Source organism: Pyricularia oryzae, chromosome 6 (assembly GCF_000002495.2).
Source record: "Pyricularia oryzae 70-15 chromosome 6, whole genome shotgun sequence".
NCBI classification, from domain to species: domain Eukaryota; kingdom Fungi; phylum Ascomycota; class Sordariomycetes; order Magnaporthales; family Pyriculariaceae; genus Pyricularia; species Pyricularia oryzae.
Genome location: NC_017853.1, coordinates 3,186,674 through 3,210,446, shown reverse-complemented (window position 1 = coordinate 3,210,446; position 23,773 = coordinate 3,186,674). Strand labels below are relative to the sequence as shown.

The following is a 23,773-nucleotide window of genomic DNA, read 5'->3' as shown; positions in this document are numbered from 1 at the left end:
CCCGTGACAGTTCCTGGAATAAGGGACGGAAAATGCGTTTATACCCTGCGAAAATTAAAAAAATGTCGGTAATTCTTTAACGTCGTTTTTCGGGGGATATATTAAGCCATTCCTGCAACAAAAACTCGAACCAAAACAAGGTTCGTTTTCGGAGGAAGGTGGCCGCGTATACCACCTTTTTTATTTTATTGCGGAAAATTTCCAAATGGAACATTTGGTAAATGCGTATTTATATAAAATACCCTTTAAATTGTCCAAATATACCATCGAACGTAGTTGGGGGATTAAACCTAAATTTTTCGCGCCCATTAAAAAAAATTAAAATAACGTTAATATTGGTTCGGAAAACCTGGAATTCCTTTTGGAATTAAATTGCGCGGAACATCTGTTTGTGGAATTTCTGGTTGGTCCTAGCAACCTACCTGCGGAATTGGTCTTTTTTATCCTCGCTATTATTATCGTTTTTGGGCCGAACAGGGGCTTTTTGGGCCGTTTTATTATTTGTAACCGGGGTATTGGGGGTGTTATTTTTGGACGTTTGAGAAGATATATTGTCGGATATTGTTCGGTATATTTTAAAGCAAAATATTAAACAGGAGCAATTAAAATATTACGATTAAGATATCGGGGTAACCTGTTTTTAGGGTAAAATATAGTGGGTTAAAACAATTAAACGTTTAATTGGGTAATTGGGGTTTTTAATAATTGGGGGTGAAATTATAATTGTTCTTAAATAAATATTAAAGTTAATTAAAATTTAATTGCTGTTAAACAATCCTAAAATCGAATTTATTTATATGGTAATAAACGTGCCTTATATAAATTATATTCCGAATGTAATCTTTTTTAAAAGGTCTTTGATTTTAAAAATTCCCCAGGGTTTTTGGAAATTAGGTTGTAATTTTTGAAATCATCCCTTGTCCGTTTGAAATCAATTGTTTTGGCAATTACGTGCTGTTACGTGGCTTTGTCCTTACGTAATCCATGTTCTGCCGGTCGGTGACTTTTTTGGGCGAATGTCGTCAGGAGGGGCACGACCCCACCTGGCCTCCCTAGTACCGGCCCAACTGTCGGGTCGTAACAATTATCTAATAGGGTTCAGCCGGTTTACAAGCTAATATATATTTACTATCGGATTCCTAAATAATTTTAAATGTAATGCAATTTGGCAAGGCGCGCAAATAAAATGTTATATTTATCGTGTTTTTTTAAGACATTATTAGGGTTATTACGCCAGGTATATATTGGAAATATTAGTATACTAGGCCTTACTATTAAATATTACAAATTGAAGAAAAGAAAGAAATCGCAATTGACGGCGCGTTGAAAAAAACGGGTTTAAATCCGGGGTTAATAGATTTTTTTATCCCATCCCTGGCTCGGCGTAGCTAGTGCAACCAAATTATAATTCTAAGGGTAGGTTTCGGGCCTAATATGTATAAGGGTAAAACTTGGATATGCTAGTAACCCTTAATTTTACCATGTAAAAATATAGTCGGTTAAAAGGAGGCAGATTACCGAAGACTTTCACCGGACCTGGTTAGTTTATATTTAATATACAATGATTTTGAAATGCAATTGTATATTATAAAAGTTTAGGATAATAAATATCTAGTACAACTTACAGTAAGGGTTAGCATTAAAGTATATAAGTGGGGCCGTTTATGCGCGCCGAATTATGCAATGTGCATTAAAGCTGTTAATAATGGGATGCTAACAGGGGGCTAAGCATTTAACTTAGTGCGGCGTGGTTGTAGGCACCAAGCTCGTCCACGATAACGTCGAACGGCACCCTGGAGTGAGCGAATGCAGCCATGACCTTGCTTCGTATTCGTTTGAAAATGCTGGCAAAAGTCTCGTTGGGCTGAGATTCAAGGACGATGGGGAGGAGGTTCAAATAAATGCGGACGCTCTGCATTATGGTGGTATCGTGCCTATTCGCCGAGCCGATGCCGATCGGATATCCGCCGCATCCAGCATTCGGGATAACAAATCATAAAAGGTGGCGAGATGGAATTGGAACGGGGTGGCCTTGGAAGATTCGTAAGCAGACTGGATGCCAGCGAGTGCTGTCTGGCCCAGGCTGAATTCCACAGTGTGGCTCGAGTAGGATGTGAGCGCCGTGCGGGATCGAGTCTTGGTCAGAGGCAAGAGTGGGAGGATAGAGGGCGGACGACCATCAAACTGCTTCCTCCAAAATTCGATTTCGTCTTGCCATGCTCCAGATTTGTATTCAATCCGCTGTAGCGCCGCAAAATCTGGATATTGGAGGATGGTATCAAAGCTTGGGAGTCTTTTTGAATCGTATGCCATTTGCAATTCGCCGAGCACCACTTCAAGACTGACGCCATCCATGTTTATGTGATGGTATCCCATAACAAGGTGGAATGATTGGTCTGGCTTTCTGACAAGTATGATCCTCATGTTCTCGCCCTCGCCCAGCTTGTATCTGTATTTTTGCAATTTGCGGTACACCTCGTTCGCCTCGGCGTCGCTGGTTACGTCTTGTTGCTCCAAGCTCAAAGTCAAGTGAACAAGGACATGTTGCATTGGCGCATCAAAACCGTCTCCATGTACGAATCGCGTTCTTAACGCCTCGTGGCGTTGACCAACAAACTTGACTGCTTCCCCGAACCGATCGACCTCCAGAGAGCTGTTGAGCTCCATCGTCAAAATAATGTTGAGCGCTGAAGCAGGATCCTCCAGCAACTTTTCCAAAAACCAAATCGACGACTGGGCGAATGAGATTGGGGTTTTCTTGCTGACGGCAAACTCGTTGTTCGCCGTTTCAAAAGACCACACCGAGTCGGCTGATTGGTCTTCAAATGCGTCCAAAATCGATGCACTCGAAGAAGCAAAAAGACTTTAGTAGTAGTAGTAGTATTAGTTAACGCCGGGCTCAGCCCGGCTTGTTAGCCGGCCGTTAGCAACCTCCCGAGGGGTATCTCGGCGCGCGTTCTATCTTCTTTATTTACACAGGGGGAAAACAAGGAGGGCAGAGGCGGATCGTGCCTGACCGGGTTCGGGCCCGGTCCTGCTTAGGGGGTTAGTTCACTGACGCGACCCCGTGCCTAAGGTGCACGGAGGGTTCGTCTGACGGCTTGTGCCGTGAAGTGTGGGTGAAAAGGCAGTAAGTCTATTCCTCGTCAGAGTTCGAGTCGTTTACAATCGGTGTCCCTAGGCGTAAAGTGCGTTCGTGGCGCGCGGGGCGCTGGCGGGCCGCTCTGGGGCGGGCGCTGAAGTAGTTGGTGGCTATCGAAAACGCCTCAAAGCTTTTCGGTTGCCCGAGGCTTGTCTGGAAGAATTTGCGGCGTTGGGCGCGGTCTGGCGGCCCGACCGGCCGCTCGTTATCAAGCCACGGCCAGTTTCTCCACACCGCCCGCGAATAGCGGCAGTGCACCGGGTGCTCAGGGGAGGTCCGCTTCCAGCACCAGGCACACGAGGTGTTTGCATCCTGGTGGTTGAAACGGTCATGGTAGGCCTTGAAATCGCCGTGGCCGGTCCTCATGGCCAAATAATGGCCCAGTAGGGGTCTTGGCAAACGCAGTTCCTCGGGCTCCTTTCTCGGTGTGTATTGGAATTTCCATTCCCTATATGCGGGGGACCGTTCACAGAGTTCTTTACGCCACCAGTCCTTCTCTATATTCGAAAGAATGGCTCTGAGGACCGTGCCGGCACCGCTATACGTGGTTTGCTGAGCCCTCGGGTCTGGGTCCGGAGCAAAAAGACTTGTGGGTAAAGGTTGTGTCCGAAATACCGGCCCTCAATTTTGCCTCCATCTTCACCAGGAAACGACTCATCATGCGCATCACCGACTGCTGTACTGAGTTCAACAGGCACCTGCCACTGCACCGAGGGGCGCGTGACGGCTTCCGCTTTCTTGGAGCCGGATTCCGCCCTTGTAGCAGCAGACTTGCGGTCACCCTTGTTTTCGACGGCCGTTTGGGCTTTTGCACGAGACCTTTCAGCCGGAGCAGCCTTTTTTGGGCTGCTGTCGGTTTGTGGGTTTGGTTTCCTCGTGGGGCTCTTGTCGTTGGGGTCCATCATGAGGAGCAGCTCCGTGGGTAACAACTGTTGCTCACCGAGGATCTTGAAAACCGGGATCTCGAATTGAAATTCTTTGATAAACCATGACCTAATGTCAACGGCGAAAAGGAAGTCTATGCCAAGTGTGTCGGCTGTCTGATCAACAATCGGCCGATCGTCTTCAGGCTGCAAACTAGACCGTAGTTGGCAGCAAATGCATCTGCAAAGGACATGTCAGTAAACAAGAATAAATGAGAATTATCAAAACATGAAGGTTGGTGGACTCTGGCTCCCCTGTCCGTGGCGAGAAGATGGACTTGGTCTGCCGATGCCCCTCTGCCGATGACTGTCAGCTGCGGCACGAGTCTTGTCGAAGGATCCAGTCGCTGCAACGGCTGTTTCAGGAGCTCGGTCTGGTGTCTCCCGGATAGCCGTAGGCCAGCATGACAGACTGGATGCCCGCAGCCAACATTGCCGGGGGCACGAGGAGAGGCTTTCGCCAAAGCTTGCTGCTTGCGGGGTTCTTGATGCGGCCCGGAAAGTGCTCGAAATGGCCCAGTATACCCAAGCCCGATGTCGTCGAGAGCGTTGTAGAACCGATCCGACTCGGCATGCAGCATCAAATATTCGTCATCGGCTTGGACCTCTGGCGGCGAGAGGAGATCTCCGATGCTGTCACCATAAGTGACAAGAACGTCGCAGCCTGCGTGGGTTGTTATGTCCACCGCCGAATTGTTGGATGACGAATGAAGTGCGAAATGGGCTGATGCCGTCTTGGTTCCTCTTCTGACTTTGGATTCCTTGATGCTGTCGAGAACGACCAAGATGTCGATCCACGAGTCGTCATCACTGAATGCGACAGCCTGGCCGACCCCAAAATTCTGGAGCTCGATGGACTGAACACGAGTATCGCCACGAATCTTCATGGCGGCCCCCACACATGCAGACACGTATCCCATAAATGGAAAGACGGTTTGACGCTGAACCTGGTGGCCATCTAGCCAGTCCAGCTCGTTGCGCATGAGCACGTTACGCCAGTGGAGCTGATCTGGAGCGCCGTCCAGTATCTGCCCGCGGGTTACCCAATTTGGGTCGAGCCCGCGGGCCCGTGGGCCCCCATTTACCCGCCAAAAAACCCATGAATCTGTACGGGCCCCCGTCCAGGGCCCACGGGCCCTTGGGCCGGGCCGGTTTATCCTCGTTTTCGGGTTTTGGCACGCCTTAGTGCATCATGATGGATGAGTCGGCATAGATAGAAGTTCTTCGCGCTTTGTCTCGACCATATCCACGGTTGACAGTCCTGCGCCGTATTCTTCATGTATATTCCGGCAACCAAGTTCCACTGAGGAAAGATACATTTTTCAGCTCCATAACGATTTCCCCCTCCGGCGACACACACACCACGCTATTACGGCTGCACACTGATACAGGCTGACATCACGACGCGCCAGCGGAGAAAAATTAGGAAATCAAGAGAAATATCTCATTTACTCGTGGCTCAAAACTCCTCGATTAAGCACAACGGTCGAGCACAAAAGATTTTCTGACAAAGAATTTCACATGTCGCAGTGCGGTGAGCTGCGCCTCTTATACCTTGATATCTCGTCTTGCGAACACATGGGCGATTTGCGAATCTCTGCACCTGACAAGTCCTTCTGGGATAAGAGCAACAAGGACAGCATTGGCTTTTTCTCCGAACAAGAGTGGATCCAAGTTTGAAAGGGCCTTCTCCGTCAGTGCCGGCTACCGGGGAAATTGGTGACAGACAAAACACGTCGGCGCTCACGAGTAGTCGTGGCCAGATGCGTGGCGGCGATAGCAACATCTCCAGTTGCGAACAGGCTATTGTGCTGACTGATTGCAGCGATGTTGATACCCAATACATCTGTCCACAAACTGCGAGTAGCACTTATCTGCTTAAGCACCAGGCATCTTCCATATTTGTGGCTAGCCAGCCCATGCTGAAAAGCAGCTAACATATGACATTTGACTTCGCAAAGCTCCATGTGCTGGTCACGGATCTTGGCCTGGTAATCTCTTTGACCAGCCAAGCTCAGATGATCGTCCGCGTGGTACTCTACCAAGCTCCCATTTACCAGAGCGACCTACGCTGTGTCTTCAAGAAAGGTTGTTAGCGCCAGAATTAATCCTCTTAATTAGATATAAAGCTTCATGCTACAGAACGTATCAAGCTTTCTTCCCAGCCCTCCTTTCCCACCTTGGCAAACGTATGGACACCTCTCTTCACGAGTGCGCCTGGGAATGGGGATGCTGAGAGTCTATCTGGTATTGCTTCCAGTCATCCCTTGCATGTTTGCCAAATGCAATTGGTCATAGATCTAACCTGCGGATAGGGACTACGGTTGAGATAAATAAGTACTGCGTATCGCTTTGTTTGTTTCTGTCTATCTCAAATCTAAAGGGGAATTGTTTGTCAATTTGCACCAAATACAAAATAAAAGGGCTTCGTAGATTCATGGGTACTTTATTCGTGATTTATCCGGACTGCGCGTCCACCTATCGAACCGGGGATCCAATCTGCGGAAAGGTCACTGTTGTTCCAGCAGCATTACTGATTCTGCCACCGGAGGGATGACCTAAGAGGCTGAAAAGGGGCTGCATGACCGCCCGACTCATAGCATTGACTGAGCCTGTAATTTTGATTAACCACTAAAAGTCTAGGCAGGCCTAACCCTGCAGTCATATTTGTGAATCAGGTCCTTACTTTACTACAGTGGGAAGACAAAGGTATCGACTTTTCCGCACTTGCTGATATAAGGTTGGGAGAAAAACCACCTTTTCCAACTAATATAATTTTATGGATAACGCGGCGATATACGTAAACTTCCATCGTAATATTTCAATTTAACAAGTTTAACTTGTCGCTTTTGAGTACTTAAAATATGTTTTCAAACCGTCGAAATATCGAAGTTTTAATAAGATTTTGAAATGGAAGGTCATTGGAGTTCTTTTTAGCGGATACGGTAACTTGTAACAACGAACGTATTTTATATAACTGTATCCGAAACCTAACTTCTTCTAATTGGGTAAGTGTGTAATTTCTAATATAAAGTTTGCAAATCATTACCATTGTCTCCCTAGCACCACGCAACGGTTTACAGCCAAACAAAATTGTTAAGCTAATTTTCCACACCAATCCTTCTCAACACCAAGGCGTCTTACCCCATATGAGGTCGAAGCAATTTTACAAATTCATTAGTGAAAGTCATACAATTCCAAGTTTCGGTTGAATAACTGTGTCCTCCCAGCTTCCTGGCTGTAGTTATATAATAGATTATAATGTTAGTTCAAAATTCCAAAGACTGCAATTGGAAATATGTCTCTTAACACGTTTGGATGAGAATGAAACTTACCTTCTTCCAACAAGATAGGATCAACTGGCGATTTGATGCTAGCATCAAGCAATCCCACGTAAGTCCATTTAACGTTTTGTTTGGGTTTCAGGTCGTAAACTCTAACTCTTGTGGGGTAACCCAAGGCGCTTTCAGCAGAATCCGCCCATGGTCCTCTTTCGAAAAACATCCCATATTCGATCCATTTGTCCTTGTTACCAACAACTACATCGGTATGCTGGCCGCCTGCTTCTCTGATAAGGTTCTTCAATGCAGTGTGCGTAAAGCCCTGATCATTTTTGTAAAAGTCTTCTGTCGGAATGGTCTTGTCGAGGCGTATCCAAACCTGCACTCTTTTTGGATCGACGTTAAGGGGTGGAGGAATTCCAAGTGTCGCGTCCTGAGCTGTCGAGCCCCTCCCACTGCTGGTTCTCGCCTCAAGATTATTCTCATGGTGAGCCGGATTTACTGCAACGCTGCTTACTAGCGTAATAAAACAAAGAATAAAATAAAAAGGATTCATGTTTGCAAGATTTTCGACTGATTCTCAAGCTCATACAATAGCAGCTGCTTTATTGCATGGATTGTATCGACGAAGGAAACAAGTCAATTGAGACAGCTGGATACTTATACAGGTTTGAAAACTTTCAAGTAATGAATTACAAATTCCTTGTCTGTTGCTTAAATTTGCGCTAGTCAGAGTAGCTAGATCTATTCTTAAATTTAATGGGAACATATATTTATAGATTATTAGCCAAATATACAACGGAAACTTACTCGGGCGTGTTCAGTATTACCAGTAATATCCTTCAAAAGCCCACTAAAAACTGGAACGCTAGAACTAAACTTGGTTATATTAAAACTAATTTGTACATGTCGCTTATTTATCCACAGGTGATATAAAATGAAGGATTAATATAAATTGTGTTCATTATAACTACTTGAGAGCCCTATCCCTCCCAGCACCATACATATTCTACTTACATATTTGTTGTTAATTGCGCACTTGAAATGTTTGAAAATATGGTTGAACGTAGTTGTATACCTCGCCTCCAAGCAATTGTAATGCGAACAAATTCTTAATCCATATACGGGCACTGGTCTGGACCTGCTTCATATACTCGGAATACTCCTTCAATGTATTTAGTACAGTTCGTAGTGCATTATTTTCAACGAACGATTCGCTCTACTTATCTTATGCTGTAACTACGGCAATCTCGGCTTCAAGTCTCATTGGGATTTTTCTATTTACTATCGTAGACCCTATGCCATAGTATCAACCCTTGACTTGAAATGGCTGGTGAGATTATCCATGTCGGAGTGGCGTGCCTGGGCGACTGCCAACCGTGACTAGCTCCACCCCACGTGATAATGTGACAGGGTTCGTTGTTGTATATTTACTTAAGCGCGTGCACGCGATTGGCATTGCGTGCCTTTCTTCTTTTTTTACACTTAGCTTTTATGGTCGTATGTGACTACAATACCGAGCGTTCTTGTTTAAGAAGCACTGCGCACTTGTAATCCGAGCAAATCTGATCATGTGCGTGCAACCGACTTTTGTCGCCCTTTTTTGAAGCTAGCGAACCGTTGTTTGCCCCTAGTCATGCTGTCACTCTCGTTTCGTCTGAACAACCCTTGGCCGTCTATGAGGTGGAAAAATAATTTCCGTGATTTCGAGCATTTGATTCCCATAACGAAAAAGTGGACCACCCACAAGCAATTCTCTGCTGCTTGCCATGTCGCCCAAGACATTCATTGGCGACGATATATAAATTGGTCCGTGGCACAGGAAATGCAAAACATTTAGTCTAGTGCAAAATTCCAAACAAAAGCATTTCGACAATCGCGTTGCAAAAATCACAGTCGACAATCCACTGGGAAGCTTCGAAGAAGCAAACAGTGGAGATACTGGTATCTCCACGGAGTATGTCATTGACAAATTGCTTCCGTGTTCTGACCGGGAAAACCGCGCTGATTCAGGGTGGCAACCAGTGACCAAAATGGAAATAGCGGGATGTAACGATCCGTTTTGCCCGCTCACCTCCCCTACCGCTGAGTATTTAAAGCTGCTATTTATGCTGCCAAAAAGCTTGGAAACAGGCTTGATCCTAGTCGAAAGAATTAGCCGCATCACTACCAGAAACTCCACATCGCCAACATCATGCGCTTCAGCCATCTCATGACGGGCCTTGCGGCCCTGGCCAGCTTTGGGGGCAACGCCCTCGGTCAGGAAAGCCAGCTCATCAAGCGCGCGTCCTTGACGCAGGTGCAGAACTTTGGCAACAACCCGTCGGGCATAAAGATGTTCATATACGTGCCGGCCAAGTTGCAGGCCAAGCCACCCATTGTGCTGGTCCTGCACGCCTGCGCCTGGACCGCCACCAACTTCTTCGGCACGACCAAGTACGGCCAGCTGGCCGAGCAGTATGGCTACATTGCCATCTACGGCCAGACGCCGACCGACGGAGCCTGCTGGGACGTTTCGAGCGACCAAAGCCTCAAGCACGACGGCGGCAGCGACAGCACAGGCCTCGCCAACATGGTGCGCTACGCACTGCAAAAGTACAATGGCGATGCCAGCCGTGTTTACGTCACTGGTGAATCTTCTGGTGCTATGATGACTGTGAGTAGACTCCCCTCACCATGTCTTGACTCACACACCGCGGCATGGGATACTGATGCAGAGTGGTCAACGTATAGCAAGTCATGGCTGCCGCATACCCCGACATGTTTGCCGCCGCCTCCGAGTTCAGCGGCGAGCCGGCAGGCTGCTTCCGCACGGGGACCGTCCGCGGGTGGAACAGCCAGTGCGCCGGCGGGCAGCTGCACCACACGCCGGCCGAGTAGGCCGCCATCGTGCGCAACATGTACCCGGGGTACAGCGGCCAGTACCCGCGCATGCAGGTCTTCCACGGCGACGTCGACACCACGCTAAACATTGCCAGCTTCAACGAGTCGGTCAAGGAGTGGTCGGGCGTTTTCGGCTACTCCGGCGTGGCCTCCGCTGCCGTCAACAACAGCCCGGGACCCCGCCTGACCAGGTACATATACGGTGACCGGCTGCAAGGGATCTGGGGCCACGGCTTCGGACACGTCGTGCCTACCAATGAGACGGAGGCCCTGACCTGGTTCGGCATCATGGTGAGTCAGCATGTTTCTTGTTTGATGACTTGTTGGGTGTTTTGCATGACAAATCAATTGACTGACTCTGCTCAGGGCAACCGGGGCAATGGTGGAAGCCAGACCACCACCATGATTACTACGACTCAACGCCCAACATCGACGGCCGGTGGTAACCCTCCAGCTCCGACCTCGCCTCCCCCTAGCGGAGGCGCCTGCGCTGCCCAATGGGCTCAATGTGGTGGCTCGGGTTGGAGTGGCGCGACTTGCTGTCAGTCTGGCAGCAAGTGCACCTACTCCAACGACTGGTACTCTCAGTGCATCTAAGGGGCTATTGCCCTGGCTCTCGGATGAAGACGCCGAAACCAAGCTTGGATGCCAGGTTGACAATGTGTCTTTGCTGATGAACAAAGAATGTATATAATCTTGAGTGCTTGTCGACGGGCCGCGCGTGCTGAGGAGAGAGAACACTGTTCAGCCGTTGTAGCGCCTTCAGGGATCTGAGGTTATATTTCTTCTGGACCCAGGTCCATGTGCAAACAGTGCGCACGGTACTGTCATGCGCAGGATATTAATAAACCATACTATACTCTCTTGCGTGATCAATGAAGCGATTAAATGATCATCCGTACATACTAGTAAAGGGTGGCTGATTATTAACGCATTGATATTAACAATTAGTCGAGTAATGTTTTTGAAAGTATTTGGGGGATGTTCGTTGTGGGCCCCCTCAAAAAAGGGGTTATAAAACCTTAATTTTCGACAAAGCCGTGAGCCATTATCGCTGTTGGAAAACTCAACCCAAATATATTTTAGCGTAAATACAATTCACGTTATTAATCCAATTTTAATAGTATTAAAATATATAAATTAAATTTGGAATTTTTAATATTCGAATATAGTTTTCGATATTAAAATTATAATATAATTAATATATAAAATAAAAAAAGAATGTTTATTTATATTAATTTTCACCCCCCATGTTACGACCAGACAGTTGGGCCGGTACCAGAAAGGCCAGGTGGGGTCACACCCCTCCTGACGACAATCAACCAAGGATGGTACCGACCGACAGAAAGAGGATTACATATGGAAAGGGTCACGTGACCGCACGTGACCAGAGGAGGGTGCTATGACTGATAGGTGCCAAGAATCACATAGCACCCATAGCAAGTGATAGGAGTGATATGACCGCTCACCAACATATCCGACATAGCAAACATATCACTACCAGGGACAACGGACTATATAAAGCACGCTCATTACCGTGTAGATAGATTCGATTCTAGGATTGCTTAGCAGCAATCAAACTCTAGTTAACCTCAATACTTACTTGAGAACGATCATAACTTCACCCCCAGTCATTGAGAACCCCAGTTACCCAGTCAGACGCTCAGTTGCTTCAACCCACTGTACTTTACCCTAAGAACAGGTTACCCCGATACCTTGATCGTAACACCCCAGTTAAATGATAAACTAAAACATATAAATCAAATCAAAACTTTTGTTCAAATTTTCTTTTGTGAAAATTATTTTATTTTTTAAATTGAATTTTTATTAAAGGTTAAATTAACGAGCATTTATTTCGAGCTATTAAGCACCCATTCGTATCCATTCCGTATCCCACCCAGGAGCAATATTGCGGAAACACGGTTTGGGATTTATCCCCAGCCAAATTCCCTCCAAATTTGTCCCATCCTATATTGGAGCTGTGACCGGAATTTTGCACGCCACGCACCATGGAACACGCCGCTGAATTTTAATTACGTGACCTCCTTTACCGTTACCCTATTGTTTTTTTATGGCGCCCTTATCTATTACTATACCTCGTATCTGATTTGGCCGAAAATCCCACCCTAAAAGTACCCAGTGCAGATAATTGCTGTGTGGACCTGCCAATGTGTTACGATCAAGGTATCGGGGTAACCTGTTCTTAGGGTAAAATACAGTGGGTTAAAGCAACTGAGCGTCTGATTGGGTAACTGGGATTTTTAATAATTGGGGGTAAAATTATAATCGTCCTCAAATAAATATTAAGGTTAATTAAAGTTTAATTGCTGCTAAACAATCCTAAAATCGAATTTATTTATATGGTAATAAACGTACCTTATATAAACTATATTCCGAATATAATCCCTTTTAATTTATTTAATTTATAATTCTCAATTAAAATTTTACAAATTATAAAGATTTATTTATTTGGCCGTTACGTAAAATTACGTGAAATTTCGTGGCCTTATTTTTAAATAATTGTTATTTTGCCGGTCGGTATCTCTTTTGGGCGAATGTCGTTAAAAGGGGTGTAACCCCACCTGGCCTTTTTGGTACCGGCCCAATTATTTGGTCGTAATATTAGATTTCCTTTTTTTGGCCAAATCCCTTTAGCCTTTAAATAATCCGTATTTTTTTAATCCCTGTTCTGGTTTTCCTTCCTTTTTGGCTAATTTTTTTGCGCTATATTTAATTGCGTCGCTAAATTAAAATCTGGTCGCTCGTCGACGGAACGTCGCTGTCACGGCCAGGCATACATTGGAGAACCTCAGTGTATTAGGCGCTATCGACGAAAATTCTAAACTGAAGAGAAGAGAGAAATTACAATCGACGACGCGCTCAAGAGACGCGCTTAAATCCGGAGGTAGTGGATCCTTGTCCGATCCCTGGCTCGGTGTGGAGCCGAGTCGTGATTCTGAGGGTAGGTCTAGGGGCCTGATCCTCACATTACCCCCCTCTAAGGCCTGATCGACGTAGGCGGTCAGAGTCTTGAGTCTGTTACGTGTGTCTCCTCGGGGCCTTCCTCCGCTCTCGTGTCTTTTTCGCATCGTGCTCGGCAACATTGTCCTCGGGTCCGTCCTCCGCAAAAACATCCTCTGCTGCGCTCCTGATCCACTGTTGCAAACTTACCGGAGGTCCTGCTGCGTCCGGGTACTCCCTGTGAAAGGTATCCAGCAGTACTGGTGAATTTTTCAAGTCGCGGGCCTCATACCATGTCTCATCAGGGTCGAGTCCGACCCACGATACCTGATATTGCAACGTCTTCTTTCGTCCGAATAGACGTGAGGCCAACACTTGCTCCACTTCCCACTCCGGTTCTCCGTTAATTTCGACCGGTGGTTCCGGCTTTTGATACTGCTGAGGTAATGGATCCGTTGCTGCCTTGCGCAGTCGGCTGGCGTGGAACAGCTTACTACCTTTATACCAGGCAGGGGTGTCGAGAATGAAGCTGTGGCCCTTTTCCTCGAGAATCGTCCATGGTCCTGCATTTTGCGAGTCCAACTTGGTCGTAGGAGCTTCGGTGGAAAAACCCTTTTTGCTAACGTAAACCGCATCTCCCACCGTAAAGTCGACCGGTCGCCGCTTCTTATTAGCCTGCCTCTGTTGCTCTATCTGCGCTCCGAGTCCGTTGTTGCGGGCCAGTTCCTGAGCTTGCCGGGCTTGGCGGACCATTTCCAGCGCCTTTTGTTGCTGACCGGTCTCCAGGTCTTCTTCGGGTAAAGGTAAAGAGAGCGGGTCTCTAGGGCGAGCTCCGGTTTCTGCTTCGATCGGTGCCATGCCAATAGAGGCGTGGACGGACGAGTTGTGGCCGAAGTCGAAAGCGGGGATATGCCGTCGCCAATTCGTTTGGTATTTGTCTACATAAAAGCGCATTTTCTGATCCAATTCAGCGTTGGTAATTTCGACGCTGCCCTGACTTTGAGGGTGGCGGGCGCTTCCATATTTATACTTTGTTCCTGTCAACTCGTTTAAAGTGTTTAGGAACTCGGATATAAACGGTCCGGCGTTGTCGGAAAGCCATAAATCGGGGACGCCTTTCCAACGGTACACGGTCTGATAATACCGCATGGCCAAGGTCTCCGCGGTGTCCGTCTTTTTTCCCGGTAGGGTGGCCAAAAGTTTGGTCAATCGGCAGATAAAGACCCAGACGTAATCGTAGCCTTCTTTATCCTTGGGCATATCTTTGCCGTCTACCATTACGTGCTGCCAACACCGTCTAGGGATCTCCAGTGGGTGCAGCAGCCCAGGCGTCTTATCATGTCGTACCTTGTTGCGTTGACATTCGCGACAATTCTTAATGTAGCGTTTGACGTCTCGATTTCGGTCGGGCCACCAATAGTCCTTTTTCAGGCGGCTGAGGGTTTTATTCTGGCCTCCATGGCCGAAGATCTTGGGCTCATGAGCTTCGCGGATGAGAGCCGTTCTTAAGAAGATTTTGCCATCCTGGGTAGTCTCGGGTACCGTTAACAGACTGTCGTGGTGACCTAGGTTCTGTTTCAGGTTTTCTTCCAGGATAAGGGCCACCAGGTCAGCTCCCTGCGGTGCGGAGGGTTCCAAGTTGCTAATGGTTGGAAGAGGTTCGCCGGGTCGGGAGTCGATCTTTTCTGGAGGGATTAGTGCAATGGTGCGGTCTAACACAGCTCGGGCCTTGACCGTAGGGTTGTCGATGGTTTTGCGCGAAAGGGCATCGGCTGCCACATTATCCTTGCCGGGACGGTATTTAAAGGTGATGTCGAAGTTGGCCAGGTAGTCAGCCCATCGTATCTGGCGAGCGGACAAAAGTTTCTTGGTCGACCAATAAATTAGGGCCTGGTAATCGGTGAAAACACAGAACTTGGTACCCAACAGGGCTGGTTCGAAGTCCTTTAGCGTATTAATTACAGCTAATAGCTCCTGGTCCTGAATCGGATAGTTTTGTTCAGCAGGGGACATGGTTTTGGACGAATAGCCGATTGGCTTCCAGCTGCCATCGTCCTGTTGTTGCCACACGACACCGGCGGTGGCCCTGCCACTGGCGTCGGTGTCCATCCTGACAGGCATACCGGGTTTGAAGAAACTCATCACGGGGGCGGTGATCACCAGCTGTTTCAGCGCTTCAAAGGCAGATTTCTGCTCGGGGCCTCTTTCGAACGGGACTCCCTTTTTCAATAATCGGGTCAGAGGTTCTGCTTGTTCGCTGGCGTGATGGCAGAACGTCCGAACGAAATTGCATAAGCCTAGGAAGGATCGTACTGCGGAAACGGAGGTGACATCGTCCCATTGCCAGCTGGTGATGGCTTCGACCTTTTTGGGGTCGATGCGGATACCTTTACCGATCTCTAGAAGTAAACCCAGGTACTCGATTTCGAAAACGCCGAAGCTTGACTTTTTGATATCGCCTTGGAGTCCGGCTTTGTGCAGCCTGTAAATAACCTCCTCGGTTTGCTCAAAATGGACTTGCTCCGATTTATCCTCGGTGTAAATCAACACGTCGTCTGCGTAGGCGCTCGCGAAAGCGTCCAGCAGTTCATTAAGCTGAGCGTTGATAAAAGCTTGGAACCAGGCGGGTCCGACCTTCAGTCCAAAGGGTAGGACCTTCCACTGAAATGTGCCTTGTCGCGTTTTGAACGCCGTTAAATACCGTGACTTCGGATCCATTAGCAATCTGTTAAAAGCTCGAATAATGTCGATCTTGGTCATCCTCCGGGCTTTTCCACACTTGCTCAACGTCCCGGCCACGTCGGGGGCAAGTACTTGTCGTCCTTTGATGAATTTGTTTACCCATCGGTAATCCACACAAAAACGCTGCTCCTTCGATTGCGGTTTAGGAACGAACAGAGTCGAAGCTGCGGTCTCCTCCATTGTCCGTTCAATGAAATCGATCCTCAGAAGTTCGTCGATGGTTTCCTTTTCCAACTCCATCATCGCGAAAGGGGTCGAATAGCGGGCTGGCCTCCCCTCCAAAGGTTTCTCGAGTTCCAAAACCACGTCGAAGCCGGGTCGGCTAGGCGGGAGAATCGTCGACGCCTTTTTGGAAAAGAAACCCTCAAGGTGGGCAAGTGCTTTGGGTAACTTGGCTCGTACTTGCGCGATGTGCTCCGGGTCTTCGTCTGCAGGGAATGGAATGGGACGTCCATCGTGAGTCTTGTTCCACTGCAGGGCTGATACCGCATTCAGGCTGGTCGTAGGCGTATCGTTTACTGGTACCAACGGTATAGGCTCCGTGGGTAACGGGGATCGTTTCCATCGATCTTGACGAGGGTCGTTAAGGAGGGCACAAATATTAGCTGGCAGGCCTTTGTTAGAAACGGTCTTTGGGATAGTCGGGAAGGCGTTAATTTCTGCGATCTGAGCCTGGTTTTCGTGTTGGCGTTTAGGGCTTCGAAGTATCTTGTGGACCTGGATGCGACGGTCTTCTTGTTCCATCTTGCGGTCCCGGCGGACTGCGTCAGCTTGGGCCTCAAGGTCCAGAGGCGGATTCGAACGTTGTACAACGATTGCGGGTGAGTATTGGGCCATGGCGGGCAGGTCGTTGGGCCAAACGAAGCTGCGGGTAGCTGGGAATAAGCCTACTCGATGCTTCGTCCACCATTCTTGTCCGATAAACACATCGTGGGCCGTTTCAAGGAGGATGAATTTCTGCCGTGGGAATTGTCGTCCGTCGATTTGCAAAGTGAGCCGAAGGTATTTGGTGGCTCTTGCGGTAACTTTCCGGTTAAAATCTCCAAAGTCCAAAGGTTTGGGGAGCTTTTTGATAGGTAGCTCTAAACGTTGGGCGACCTTTCTCGCCAGGCTTGGTCGAATGGATAAGTACACATCTGCTCCGGTGTCACAGAGAGCTTGGGCGTTGAGACCACGACCTTTGTCTTGCAGTTGAATGGGAGCAAGGAAGGTGTTTAATTTGGGTGATCTATCGATTTTAGCTATCTGAGGCATGCAGACTGCCGAGGAGACTTCCGGCAGCCTTAGCAGTTTTCCGAATCAGACGAGGAAGTCGACGACGAGTTGCGAGTCGAATTGTCAGGCTGCGAATACGAATCCACATGGTCCAGAGCCTGTAACATATTGGCGATAATTTTGCGATCGGGGCAGTGACGGGATTGGTGGCCGGCCTTCTTACATAGAAAACAAAGACCTGCGTCCAAAAGAGCGCTCCTTTCCTTGTCGGAAAGAGTGACTACTTCCTTAACGGGTGTGGGAGTCGCTGTTTTAACCTCTCTCCTGTGTTCGTAATCGCGGGAACGGCGACGACGAGGCTCGGGCGATTGGCGCCCCTTTTTAGCCTGTTTCCGTTTAAGGTTTTCCTCGTAGGCGCGCTGATTAGCCAGTGCAGCGTTGGCGACTTTGTTCACGAAAGACTCGTACGATATATCCGGATTTTTAGCGTCGTCGAAAAGCTGGGTGTTCAATTTTGCCGGAATATGTTCGTATAGTAGGGTTTTACGCTCTGATTTGAGAATGTTGGCGCGGTCCGCCAAAGTGTTAACTTTGCCAACAAAAACATGGATGTCCATAGTTTTGTCTGCTGGGTCAAACATCATTTCAGCCAGTTCTCGGCGTGCTTTAGTGCCTTGGTTATCGTCGTGGTACACCGCAGCTAAAGTTGCGACCATCTCGGCAACACCGCTAAAAGGGTTTTCTTTCGAGGCGTAACGGCTACGCAATAGGTCGTTAGGCGGTCCTTTTGTTAACGAAAAAAGGGCTGCCATACGGCTACGTTCGGTCTTGTAAGTGCTTTCATCTTCTTCCATCATATCGGCGACTTGGATGATCCACGTGTCGAAGGTGTCGTCCTTACCCTCGAAAGATCCGGGGTCAACGCCGGTCTTGCGGGCTTTTCTATCATACCCGGGGTTAACGCTAATTTGGCCATTTCCGTAGGGCCTAAAGGCATCATGGGCGGCAAATCCAACAGGTTTAAAATCGGTCCCACCGAAGGCGCTGTTAAAGGGTGTAACCCCACGGGCTCCATTACTGGTGGAGTTGTTTTGGGTGGCCAACTGGTCCTTCAGTTGGGCAATAGTAGCCAAGAGGTCTTGCAACTGCGATTGAGTGATGGTGGCCTGGCCGGTTGTGTTTTCGCTTTCGTTTGCCATTTCGCTTCTCATTTGGGCGGCAGGCGAGGGCGCTCTGCTTGGAAATTTCGGAATTTCGTTCCTGCCGTCTGACGTTTTGGCAGAAGGTTGGTGGGGAGGGCTTCGCGCCTCTCCTGGGTGCTCAGAAACTGACTCGTACTCGTACGATCCGTCAACTTCGATGCTGTCGACTGGCTGATCTTGCTCTGTGTCGGATTGGGGCTCAACGGGCTCTTCAGGCTCTGTGTTGGCGCTGGTAGGAGCGGGCTCTACTGGCTCTGGGCTCACTGGGGCAACTGTAATCTCTCCGTTTTGATCCGAACCTTCGGTGTTGGGAGTAGCAGTGCCTGAAGCCAAATTATCTGGCTTTGCTGAGTATGCGTTTGTCACGCGTTGGGATTGGCGAATCGGTGGGCCGTAATTCTTACGCGGCGACATTGATTTCGCGAATGGTGTCCTCTGTTTCTGTGGCCTAGTTTACCGTCGTGCACAGCCGACGTGGTGAACGATTGAATAAAGGGATTGAACGATATATTTTAATTGCTTCACCAGCAAATCATAGCGAGTTTAGAATTATGTCACGGCCAGGCATACATCGGAGAACCTCAGTGTATTAGGCGCTATCGACGAAAATTCTAAACTGAAGAGAAGAGAGAAATTACAATCGACGACGCGCTCAAGAGACGCGCTTAAATCCGGAGGTAGTGGATCCTTGTCCGATCCCTGGCTCGGTGTGGAGCCGAGTCGTGATTCTGAGGGTAGGTCTAGGGGCCTGATCCTCACACCCGACACCTTTCTCATTCTTGCCCAATCGTGTCGGTACCAATCCTGGTCGTAACAGAACTCTTGGAATTCAAGTCAAATTTTTTTTTCTCACCCGGCTTCTGCTTCTCGAAGAACCTTCGTCTGCAATCTTGATAACACTCTGCAAATGATTCTTTACGGGCCACCAGACGGTGAATTATGCTGTCGGCGGCGCCGCTGGTAGGAGCAGCCAAGCCAAGCTGAGCCGTGGCGAAGATGGCTAGACTGATAGTTTGGAAACGCATTTTGACGAACTGGCTGAATGGCGAAGATTGCAAAAGTGGGATAAGGATCCGCAGGTTGGCTTTCAAGGTAGAGTTTTAACGACAAGGTGGAGAAAGGAGTCCGAATGTAAAGTTTGGAAGGTGATCTCTATGTTGACAGTTGACACTATGATGGAACAATTGATGTCCATTACTACTCAGTCAGTATCTCAACCGGCCTTTTATGTACAATATTTCTTCTTGATATAAAATAAACCGCACTAGTGCCTACAATTACAACTTTATATGCCTACGCATGAAATGCTCAAATTAGCCGCACTTTAAAAATTATATCACGCGTTTATGCAATTCTTCATCTTTCGAGCCACAACACCGTATCATATACATTCTATGGTGGTAACGGTAAAAGTCCCCCCTGTTGCACACTAATTCAATGCCGTGGGTTTTGTAAACTTTGCCGGCTTGGGTAATAGTTTTCGACAAAAAAAAAAAAAAAAAGAACAGAAAGTCAGGTACTTGTTGGTACCCGCGAAAGGTTAAATTAATAATGGCCCATATATATGTGGTACCCCGTGAAGGGGCGGGTTTTTTCGCCTCATACCACAGAGGCGTATGCAATGCTTGCCCCTGCACGGGTATGGATGGGCCGCTGGAGATATCCTGTAGTCGTCATATCCAAGTCGCACCGTCACACGTCCGAATCCAACGCCGCTAGCCAGAGGCTTAAGCTTATACTAGGATCACAAAAAGAGCACCGATTCACATTTTCTGATTACCTTGCTCCACGTCTTCACTGGCAATCGCAAGACAGGCAATACTGGGGTTTGTGATTTGCAACTCCAAGTGGCAAGCATACACACTCTCATCTCCCAGTACTTGCCCATCTCGTGATTTGTGGCATTCGAAATTTCCGGGGTCTTTGGACAAATAGCTAGGTATCTGGTAGTCCTTTTGTCAACCGGGTAGGCCAACTGGTTTAACTTTTATTTCTATATATATATATATATATATATATATATATATATATATATATATAAAAGAATGCACGACCGACGGATATGAGATTATACCTGATATATATATAGTAAATGGGCTGCGACTCGTGCACCTTGCTTGCCATGGATCTGGGAAGCGGAACGACCGGTGCCCTTGCGGGTCCATGGATGTTCGGAGTTGCCGTGTGTGCCATGAATCGGAGCCGGATCCATTGTAGCTAGTTATGTAAAGGACTGTGGTACCGTTGTATGACTGTTATCGTTATTCTCGCATCACACATGATCGGAAAAAAATAAGGGGTTTTGAGATTAATTTTTCAAGCCCTAAAAATAACGGCCCTGTAAAGGAGGTGTTTAAACCGATTTCGGTATAATTCAAGTGGTTCAAGCCATTCATGTTGATTAGGCTTTACCCTCATGACAAAGCTGTCATTCGTCACCACAACGCTTGAGAATCCCCAGCCGACTGAAAATATCCTACTTTTTCATCCTCTTTGCATCACATAAGCAATATAACTTTTGCTAATGTAGGTTCAGGGGCGTTTCCCTGCTCCAAATGTTCGAAAGCTAAACCACCGGTACCTATAGATTACAAGACTCTGATCATGCAGCACACAACAGCTTTGCTTATAATAGCTCTTGTGATTTCTCAGGTGCATGGCGAGGTCCTGAAATGCGTCATGAATCTTTGGAAAGGGTCTGACTTCATTTACACGACCAATGGCAACGTTGGCGATAACACGTGGGTAATGACTCTGGATGGAAAGAAAATCGGCTTTAACATAGAGCCTAATTGCGGGTACACTCTGAATCTCGAGTGGCAGAAGATGCCTCCTGGTTATGAGATCAAGGGAGGATGGGAGTGGTTCGACTCTGACGACGAGGGTTCCGACTCCGATGACGAGGGAGGTGGCGTTTACTGTTGGAGTGGACTTGGAAATGCGGCTGCAGAGTATGCATTAACCAAGGTACGTAACTTGTACATTGGTCAGGTGGAATATGAAAAGGGTCACTATCCATAAAGGGCCCCTGCACTTCCTTTACCGCCTACTTTGTAATACATTCCAGTCAACCAACAGTATCGATTTGCTGTAGGCTAGCTTCTTGGCCCCCAGAGCCACGGCTACTGCTCTCTTATTCACTGTCGCTGTTGCTCGAAAGTGGCACAGCACCCCTGCCCTTTCCACGGCCGTCGGTGATCAGTTTCGTAGCGGGGGGAGGGCCTGGTACTGGTCGGCTGCTGAGATGAGGTCTACCTGTCCTCAAGGTTTCTGCATAGACATTTTTCAGGGGCACCAGCTTGATGACCGAATTTTCTGTAACGCCCAAGCTGGGCAGATTGGCTGGGTCCAATATTACCTTATCCTCAAAGACGAAGGCATAGCTATAGATGTCCTTCAACTTTGGAAATATGCCCTGGGACAAGACCCGAAGATGAGCGACCGTGTAGGACGCGAGGTCCCTTTCATTGACGTACAATGAACCAAATTCGCCATTCCATTTCAGATAAATCACGAATCCTGGCTCCCTGGCAGCGCCATGAGACCTTGGCGTGCGATCAGTGCCGACATTCTCTGGCCGGGAAGCTTTTCGCCGGTGGGCCGACGGCGGCGGACGTGGCACATCGCCCCTGGCACCTGCGGGGTACCCTCCTTGGCCAAGCCCAGAGCTGCCCGAATGCCCTGCGCCGTAGCTGTATGGCCGACTGCTGGATGGGGCTCCCCGGCCCTCGTCGACGCCAGCAGCCGGCATGGGGCGGCGGGTACTGGTCTTCTCATGGCGAGGCCTTGGGCCCTGGGAGCTCGGGACGGCATCGTAGTCGTCCCGCTCTGGGCGCCGACGCCGTTGGCTGTCGGGATCTACAGACATGCGTCTCGCGTCTTGGGGTTGTCTGACCGGGCTCGGGTTACGCGCGTCCCATGGGTCTTTGTACAGGGGCTTATCGTACGGTTCCCTGTCGGGGTCTATTGGCATGCGTCCTACACCTCTCGACAAGTCAGCAGCTTCCCCGTTCCGTGAGCCCCGGGAGCTGGGCTTGGCAGGTCGGCGAGATGTCGACTGTCTCGACCGTGGTGGGATATTTATCACGGATGCTGAGTCCGAAGGGTATATTTCATCATCAGAGCTACCGCCGCCCGGTATGTAAATGGCTGTCGTTCGTAACTGGGTTAGCATGCGTTCAAAACTCATCGCAAAGTGACTGATGCACATCGACGAATGGCTGCAACGAGGGTAACAAAAGAAGAAAAAAAGGCAAAGACACGACGTCACAGTTAAACTTACAGTCATCATCTGATAAGTCGCGATCGTATGCAGTTGTGCGTCCCGATCGACGTCCTGGATTTCTTTTCAGCAAATGTCCAAGGGGCTCAACCAAATCAATCGGGTCCCTAGTTTGGGCAGTGTCGACGTTTCGAGTGGGCTGAGCTGTTGCGCCAAAGTGAACCCTCAAGCCAAAGAGAAGGAGAGAGTAGCGTGGCAGCATGTTTACGTGTGATTCTCAATCTTGTGTTGTCGGCTTTTGAGTGTTTGATGATGTGGTCAAGAACAAAAGGAAATGATGGGAGGTGCATACCGGGTATCTGGTGTAGCCAGCAAGTTCCTCCAGCCTCTCATAATCTTTTGGAGGCTGGAGTGCAATGTGCAACCGATATAAAGAGGAAGTGAAGGCAACTCGGATTTAACAAATCCACTTGATTTAATATAGGCTCGTCACTCTGGAGCGACGGGTTACTGTGAGGGTATCCACTGCCTACAATCCATCAGTAAGCCCTAAGTGACTTTGTCAACCTGCAGCGCTGGCAAATCTGACAGGACCCAGGCAGCCAAGCCAGGCTGTGGTTTTAAGAACATCAAATCGAGAAAATTGTACCCACTTCAAACTTGGAATATTTGACAATGGGTTTAAAAGAAACAAGCTCCAGGAAGTTTGTGATTTTGATTTTGGATCTTTAATCAACTGCGTTTTGCGGTTTTGTATGTAGAAGTCATTGGTGTTCCGACCGGTGGTGTTTGTGTCATACTCTTGGCAGCTTACCAAAGCTTGTCGCTATGAGCCGACCGCCCGCTAGAAAGGTGCCTATTCAGGCCACCATGGCCACGACAAGGGTCCTCCTACTCTACCACAATTTATACATTTGCAAGCCCCTTGACCGAATCCTGCGGTTTGACCCGGAATGATCACCTTTTTTTCCTTCTTCTTTTCCTACCTCATATCGAGCTACTATAGGAGTGAGACACCATTATATGCCGATCGGTCGACCCCTGCCACCCTCGTCGTCTATCGTGCCTCCTTGTCCGCTGAGCTGTATCCTACGTCGACTCCCCGTGCCGCATCTTCTCTATCACACGCCCGCGTCACGCCGGCTCTACCTTTTTTTTTTTTTTTTTTTTTTTTTTTTTTTTTTTTTGCAACCACTGGGATG

General features: G+C 48.2%; 5 protein-coding genes across 5 annotated transcripts; 2 read left to right on the top strand and 3 right to left on the bottom strand.

The window, feature by feature from the left end:
- Positions 1-1,917: 1,917 nt before the first annotated feature.
- On the bottom strand, positions 1,918-2,667 carry MGG_17768 (uncharacterized protein; the record flags this gene model as incomplete). Its single annotated transcript, XM_003720095.1, has 1 exon — positions 1,918-2,667. One exon carries the CDS (start codon positions 2,665-2,667, stop codon positions 1,918-1,920), a length of 750 nt encoding a protein of 249 aa, XP_003720143.1.
- Positions 2,668-6,543: 3,876 nt separating this feature from the next.
- Positions 6,544-7,902, bottom strand: MGG_17767 (uncharacterized protein; the record flags this gene model as incomplete). The annotated part of the gene is made up of 3 exons (XM_003720094.1): positions 6,544-6,677; positions 7,259-7,303; positions 7,401-7,902. 3 exons carry the CDS (start codon positions 7,900-7,902, stop codon positions 6,544-6,546), a joined length of 681 nt encoding a protein of 226 aa, XP_003720142.1.
- Positions 7,903-9,540: 1,638 nt separating this feature from the next.
- MGG_03746 (uncharacterized protein) lies at positions 9,541-10,826 on the top strand (the record flags this gene model as incomplete). Its single annotated transcript, XM_003720093.1, has 4 exons — positions 9,541-10,002; positions 10,080-10,186; positions 10,262-10,520; positions 10,596-10,826. The coding sequence occupies 4 exons, from the start codon at positions 9,541-9,543 to the stop codon at positions 10,824-10,826; spliced, it is 1,059 nt and encodes a 352-aa protein (XP_003720141.1).
- Positions 10,827-21,028: 10,202 nt separating this feature from the next.
- Positions 21,029-21,370, top strand: MGG_17766 (uncharacterized protein; the record flags this gene model as incomplete). The annotated part of the gene is made up of 1 exon (XM_003720092.1): positions 21,029-21,370. One exon carries the CDS (start codon positions 21,029-21,031, stop codon positions 21,368-21,370), a length of 342 nt encoding a protein of 113 aa, XP_003720140.1.
- Positions 21,371-21,482: 112 nt separating this feature from the next.
- Positions 21,483-22,833, bottom strand: MGG_17765 (uncharacterized protein; the record flags this gene model as incomplete). Its single annotated transcript, XM_003720091.1, has 2 exons — positions 21,483-22,498; positions 22,632-22,833. The coding sequence occupies 2 exons, from the start codon at positions 22,831-22,833 to the stop codon at positions 21,483-21,485; spliced, it is 1,218 nt and encodes a 405-aa protein (XP_003720139.1).
- Between the last annotated feature and the right edge of the window lie 940 nt (positions 22,834-23,773).